The sequence below is a fragment of the Echinops telfairi genome, unplaced genomic scaffold (assembly GCF_000313985.2).
Source record: "Echinops telfairi isolate 266 unplaced genomic scaffold, ASM31398v2 ScPeMD7_70;HRSCAF=299, whole genome shotgun sequence".
NCBI classification, from domain to species: domain Eukaryota; kingdom Metazoa; phylum Chordata; class Mammalia; order Afrosoricida; family Tenrecidae; genus Echinops; species Echinops telfairi.
The window spans coordinates 60,010,256-60,017,589 of NW_022103968.1; the positions used below are offsets into that span (position 1 = coordinate 60,010,256).

General features: G+C 35.4%; 1 protein-coding gene and 1 non-coding gene across 2 annotated transcripts in view; both read right to left on the reverse strand.

Moving 5' to 3' along the window:
* Positions 1-7,334, reverse strand: part of DNA2 (DNA replication helicase/nuclease 2) — a 49,411-nt gene that overhangs the window by 23,349 nt on the left and 18,728 nt on the right. The window contains exons 6-9 of the mRNA XM_045291679.1: positions 7,081-7,297; positions 4,312-4,429; positions 3,213-3,378; positions 1,622-1,816 (exon numbers count right to left, since the gene is read on the reverse strand). Coding sequence (XP_045147614.1) covers positions 1,622-1,816; positions 3,213-3,378; positions 4,312-4,429; positions 7,081-7,297 — 696 coding nt within the window. The remainder of the gene's footprint in view (positions 1-1,621; positions 1,817-3,212; positions 3,379-4,311; positions 4,430-7,080; positions 7,298-7,334) is intronic.
* LOC115870076 lies at positions 3,430-3,593 on the reverse strand. Its single transcript, XR_004046538.1, has one exon. It is a non-coding gene; the product is annotated as a U1 spliceosomal RNA (small nuclear RNA).

Below are 7,334 nucleotides of genomic sequence, written 5' to 3' on the forward strand. Positions count from 1 at the left end.
GGGGGAGCGAGCTGTACAATAAATGGTACATGAAAAAACTGTAGAATTTACATATATTCTTTTGTCTTGCTTTTTTAAAGATCATTTTATTGGGGGCTCTTATAGCTCTTATAACAATCCATACATCAATTGTATCAAGCATATTTGTACATAAGTTACCATCATTATTTTCTAAACGCTTACTTTGTATTTGGTATTAGCGCCTCTTCCCGCCCCTCTCCCCCACTCATTACCCCTTTTTAAATTATAAATTATTGTTATTTTCATATTATACACCAACCACTATCTTCCTTCCCCCAGGGTTTCTGTTGTTCTTCCCCCTGAGGGGTGTGGTGAATTTATATATTTTTGCTATTTATATTTCCATCAACAACAACAAATTTAAAGGAAAAAAAACAAATTAATGTTTCATTGCTCCTAAGAAATAACTATTAAGAATTTACCCAAAAAAAGAATTTACAGTCTTCCAGCCACTTTTATGAAATACCACAGATCTTCAGAGGATGCTGGCATGGAAACTTAACTTACTCACTATGGTTTACAATCTATTTATAATCATTTAAACTTTCTCCACTATTTAATTTCCTTGTATAAAATCTAAGATGAAGACAATAATTCAATTATTCCTAATGTTATATTATCATCAATATTCACTAAAAAATATATTCATTCTGGAAAGAAATAAATCACACTACATCACTTGGATTGCACATAATGGAAAATACTACATGAAGACATACAAAATTATAATTTTACAAATAACTTGTAGAAAGTGGATCTCACTAAAAAAACCACATAAGTCTAGGTAATTTCTATGAAAATTCACTGAATATAAACTTTTTAATGCTAGTATTTAAAAAACAAAGAAAGCCTCATACATTTTCACCCAATCAATATGCAACAATTCACCTTATATTATATTGATTTATACTGTTATTGCTTTAAAAGGCTTAATACTAATTTTAATAATAAAATTTCATGATGCATGTCTAAAAGGCACAGCCTTGGGGTCAATGCCAAGTCACAGGGACCCTGTAGGACAGGGTATTTGCCCGTGTGAGTTTCTGAGTAAGTTTATGGGAGTAGAAATCCCTATCTTTTTTCCAAGGAGTGGCTGGTGGTTTTGAACTGTAGACCTTGAAGATCGTAGCCCAACGCATAAACACTCTGCCACCAGGGCTCCTTCAATGCATGTTTAGCCTACTAAGACTAACTAGCAATGATTCTAGCATGTAGTATATTAGAAATGATGGTCTACCGACACAGTTCACTGGTCACCATCTGAAGTTGTCTTGAACATATGAAATGGCATGTCTTGAACAGGCTGAAGCCTGCTGCCATCCAGTTAATTCCGACTCGGGGCAACAATGTGTTGCACAGTTAAACTGAGCTCCACAGGATTTTCTTTAATCTTTATAGAAAAAGATTGGAAGGCCTTTTTCCTGCAGTGATGAGGGCAGGGTTCCATCCACCAACTTTCAATTTAGTAGTCAAAACTGTTTACACCACCCAAAGGCTTCTTTAACATTCTATATAGCCTGTACGTGTCAAGAATTACAAATGCCATTCCACCAACTATTACAAATTACTTAAGTTTTACTGTATTACATGGACCACTTACATTTCTGAAGCGGGCATTAGCCATATACTTTGGTAATTCTTTTGGCTATCTTTTGATTGTGTTTCCAGAGTTAACATTAGACACCACAGGCTGAAATACGCCAGGTGTGTCGGCGTCAGATGCTGGGTTACTTCTGTTATTTTGGGCAGCATGCCGCTCGGGACTGAACAGTCATCCATCTGTTGTTCAAACGCTCTAAATACAAAACTCCAGGTTACAGTCGTGTGTGAAACATTTCAATAGCTGGCAATGAAGTGAAGTATTTAAAAAATAAATGCATACATAGCTTGGTCATAGGTGATATAACCAGTCTCTAGTTTTAAAAACAATGTCAACATTCTGCAAATTATGTTGTTTACAAAACATAAAACACACAAGAACCAGAATACTGCATTATTTTGCCTACAAGAAGTATGCCAAACCACCACCACCACTACATTTGGCATACTTCTATCTTCATTCCTATTTACAAGTTTATTTTTTTTCTACAATTGCATTTCTTAAAATCACAATATTTGTACTACTAGTTCTGCACCATAAGGCATAAAAATATGGCGAGTCAATTGTGTCAATTTTGCTTCACATAAAGTAAAGCATTATTTCTAAGACAATGTGAGACAGCAGATAAAGCATTGAGACCAATACAAAAGGTTTTAAAGAAATGTACCTGTCCTATAAAAGGCCAAACTTCTGGGAAGTCAGGCTTCTGCAACTAAGGGCTCTTTTGGTATATTTTGAATACCACTCTATGTGGTCTTACAAGATTAATTTGAGCACCATAGATAGCATTATAGCTTTAACTTTGTATTAAAGCATAAAATAAATAAAAATATACCTACCACACACCCAAAAAAGTATTTGATGCGAATCTCATACAGAATTAGAACTTTGGTTCTGATTTTATCTTGATTCCTAGTTAATATTTACATAACCTTTGTGTGTCCTTCAGACACTTTCACCGCCCTAGGAAGGTATGACTGATCATAAGGAGCCAGTATACGTTCCACTCATAGAAACAAGCCCGACCTAAGCAAGAAAGGCCCACTGGTCATATCAAACTATTCCACCTAGAAGAACCAATTTCTCTACATCTAACAAAAAGGAATGTGAAATTAAAATAAAACCCCAAATCAAACTCTACCATCGAGTGGACTCTGACTCACACTGATCTCATAGAACAGAAGGACTCTTTGGGTTTCCGAGGATGTAATCTTTACCAGAGCAGAAAGCCTAAATTGTAAAACTTCCTTAAATACCATTTAAGAAAACTTGTTTTCAAAATGCCTGTATCTTTTAAAAATAATAACATAAGTTCTAAATTTATGGCACCTCTCTGAAGATTTTGTGCAGAAAGAATAAAATACCTACCTTCAGAAAAGATTTTAAAATACTCTATTATTCTACAAGGAACTGAACTTGTTAGAAAATGTGGATTAATTGTGCTTTCTTTCTTTCTTGATCTTCACTAGGAAATACTAAACACAAAAGGGAATTTAAAAGAAAAAGAACTAACATGAACTCATCAATGTCAGTCGATTTGAACTAATTCAAACTTGACTTGAGCGTTGGTTTCAGAAGACCATGTGTTTACCTGCTGTAAAGAGCACAGCTGTCCACTTGTGAGCAGTATTTACAGGTTTGCTGGTCCTCAATGACCTCTGGCAGAGGAGCAAGCTGGGTCTTCTGCTTTCCAGAAGCAGACGTGCTTATACGGTGAGAAAGAGAGAATGCCATCTCGTTTCTTAGCTTTAATAGTTCTATGGAAGGAAAATAAAACGGTGAGTGCGTTTTTTTTGTTTTGTTTTATTCAGGGGAGAGCGCGAACGCAGTCCCCCACCACCGCAAATTATGCAGTCGAGTTTCCCACATTTGGGGAAATCGCAGGGGTCAGCACATCCGGAGTGCAATGGATAAGCCTCGCCCTGGGAAAACCACCTTCGTGATCATGGTATCTCCCCTGCCAGGTAAGTATGGTGAGTGTGTTTTTAAGAATTAAATATACAAAGAGGCTTCAACTAGTTGAATAGATGCTTTAAATGAAAAAGCAATTACCATTAATTTACATGGAGAAAAAATTGAGCATTCTCAAACTCAAAGCATAACCTACCAAATCATTACCGAATAAAACTGACATACGCAATACTTGTAGGAATGCTGTGATTAGCGTACAGCCTGTGTAGAGCGGAAATAACATATGCACAGGGCAGCTCCCAGGGAGGAGGCTTGGCAGCGGCCACTCTCACGCTGCTCTTTAAGGGTTTGCTGAAAAACAAGCTGAACACCAGTGTCACTTTATTCTCTTTTTCGGAAAAGTGAAAATATTGCACAGATTTCTTTCAGTTATTTGAAAACAGGTATGAAAGTAGGCCTTTCTTAAAAGTGAAAGTAGTAGTATAAAGAAGCTGTCAAAAAGTGGGAGGTCCCTGTATTTCATATCTAAAAAGTATCATGACATGCTGTTTCATTAGCTGATTAAGTGATAAGAACCACTCGTGTGAGTATCTCTGACATAAGAAAATTTAAACAAAGTTTTCTATAAAAAAACTGTAAAAGCAAATACTGTTCTCAACAGTCTCAATTACATTAGGCCTAGCAAGTACAGTGAGCAGATTGTAACATGTAAAAATATGTGTCAAAAAATATTGCAAGAAAAAACACAGAAAAGTAAAACTTAAAGAAAACAGCTCAACCTCTTTTATCTAGATGTTTGGCAGGCACAGGGTACATCTGGCCAGTCTTGAGGTAGAGGAGCAAGCCAGCTTCGGGGTCAGCTCTTCTTTCTTGGCTAAGCAGTGTGTACAGAATTACCTGCAAAAATAATTGTGCATTTTATAAAATAAAAGCATAACATTCTATATTCCCCAAAATGTCTTGTAACCAATACACATTGTGATTTCAAAACCAAAGAGTCAAATAAGTGCCTTCTATTTTGAAAATAACATAACCTTAATTAATAAAATGAGCCCTGTTAGTGCATTAGGCTGCTAATCCTAAGGTTGGCAGTTCAAACCCACCAGTTTTTTTCATGAGAGAAAGATGAGATTGCCTTCAGGTAAAGCAAGTAGGGTTAAAGTTAAAAAAGAAACTATGTTTGGGGAACTGGAAAAAGGAAGTATCTTCATGGATAAAGAGATGAGAGGTAAAGGAGAATAGGGAAGGAGCTGAAGAACTACAAAGGACCAGTTTTAGAGCTTAGTATCTCATCCTATAGACATGGCCCCTGGACATGAACCTGAACCTGGTTATCATAAAATGGAACTTCCGGATTCTAAACAGTGGAATACAGACAGGACACCAGAGAAACTGTCCAGGAGAAGCTGGCAGCACAAGGGCGTAGGGACCGGTGGGGGCCGCCCGCAATGAGGCTTGGAGACACACGGGTGGATCTGCTTCCTTCCTTGGTGCAATGGGAAAAGGATTCGAATGAGGGTTTGCTGCCTTCATGGAGCTCCAGGAGCTGAGTATTTCCCGGAGTCCCAATAAAGATAAGAAGCATCACTGAAACTAGTTCCTGGAAACATCTCAGTGGCTTCTTAATCTCTTATAGAAATATGATTCCAAAAAAAATTTTTTTTAATTTAAAAAAGAAATAAGATTCCTATACCATAGCCTACCTCTCGGTGTGTTTGTCCATTAAATAACACAAATAAAATGTAAGATGGGAAGATGAGATTGCCCATTTTTATTTTAATGAGCTCCGATAACACATAATCAATGTCAAGTATTTACTTTCCACAAAATAAGTATTTAAACTATGCTGTTTTAAGGTTAATAGTATTCATGCATATACATCGTTTTGCCTATTTAAAATAATTGAACTTGGCTAAGTGTTGGGCTGCACACCACAAGGACAGCAGTTCAAACCTACCAGTCACTTCAAGGGAGATGAGGCTGACTATCTTACAAAGTTCAACAGCTCAGAAACCCTATAGAGGGTGGCTATGAATTGGTAGATTTGGTGGCAGTGAGTTTTTGCTTTAAACACTAAAATGCTTATTACTGTGGCAAATCAATGTGACTAATCCTACACTCTGCTGTTTCTTTCAGAGTAGAAGGCATCATTAAATATATTAGGTTTATAGAGAAACCATCTAAGGCAAGTTAGAAAGAGCAGCAGCAGCTAGAAAGAGACATTTGGTTGGATTTTTACGCAATCTCACAATGAGATCTCCAAGGCTAAAAGAGGAAATGTTTTATAAGGTCCCAGTCTCTAAATGCTAAAGTTATGATACCAAATTCAGTCATCATAATTACCATGCATAAGTATAATGTTAGAAATTACAACAGTCTTATTTTCTAAACTACATTTAAAACATAATGGTTAATTTACAGAAAGTACAAAATACTATTTGTAGGATAAATACTAATTTTATTTGTAAACTTACCATTAAGTGCCCAACAAGTATTTACAAAATAACAAAAATAAATTTCATTTCTTTTTATTTAGGGGGATTTATTTTATCCTAAGACTATTAAGTGGAAAAACTATCTTTTTTGGGAATTTGAAATGAAATTATCCTGATATTACGGTAAACAGCAGTTGAAAAAAATTTCACATAAATAATATAGTTCAAGTTAAGTTGATTTTTGTGAACTGCTTTGGGGATCTCAGCTCCATATAAGTTACCTTCAAGAAATTGCATTTCGAATGTCAAATTAATGAACTTTGGGGGGGGGGGAACGTTAATAAAGAAAAGATGTTCCTTAATTGAAGTTAGTTTATAACTTATACTTTTCTGAATTATCAAGGTGAAAAATGTAGGTGTTCTATGAAGGGAAGCCTCTAATTATTTAGATTGATAATCAAGATAAGCAGGAGTCCCTCAAAAATAGAAAAGATAAGCAGGATCTCAAATAAGTTTAAAAGACAGCAAAAGAGTGTTATGCTACCAAAGACGATGATTATAAACTGAAAGCATTTTAAATTGAAACATAAGATACAGTTTTATAGTTTATCCTAGATAAAAATCAATATAATCAGATTAGATAGCAGAAATAAAAGAATGAATTTACACCACTTATTCCTAAAGTGTCCAAAGTGGATATGTCATGAAAAATAGCTCCATAATAAATTCGGTTTATAAAACTTTGGGGTAAGGCACAGCTAAAACAACTGGTATTGCTTTAAGATTTCCCAGAACTCTTAATATGCTAATAGATATTGTGAAAATTCCAAATCTACTTAGTTTCCTCAAGTTACACGACCACGGTATTACCCTTTTTGTTATTTTTTTGAGGATCTGTGTGCTCCTGGTTGGGCACCAAACACTTAGCAACATTGGCTTAGTTTCAGCTGTTATATGACTTTATTGAAGAAAAAATAAAACATCTAGGGGTAATAAAAACTGAACAGTACTATACAAAACACACATAAAAATGGCCTGAGTTGAACCAAAATATAGAAAACAGTACATCTTTACAAATACGAATCGTTCAGACAATCTTATTAATGGGTTTACCTGACTGCGGTGTTCAATGGAATTGGATTCTTTGCCAGTTTTAAGTTCCAATGGCATTATCTTATATTTTGTTTTATACCCTCGATGTATTTTCACACCAACTGTAACATCGATTTTGCCCTTCAATCCAAATCTAGGGGACCAAATACTTTCTTCAATATCCAGTGCTTTTACAATTTCAATTTTACATGTTGAATTATTACTATCATCACTTGGCCTTGGGGGGAAGAAAAAAAAACAGAAACCAAACAAAC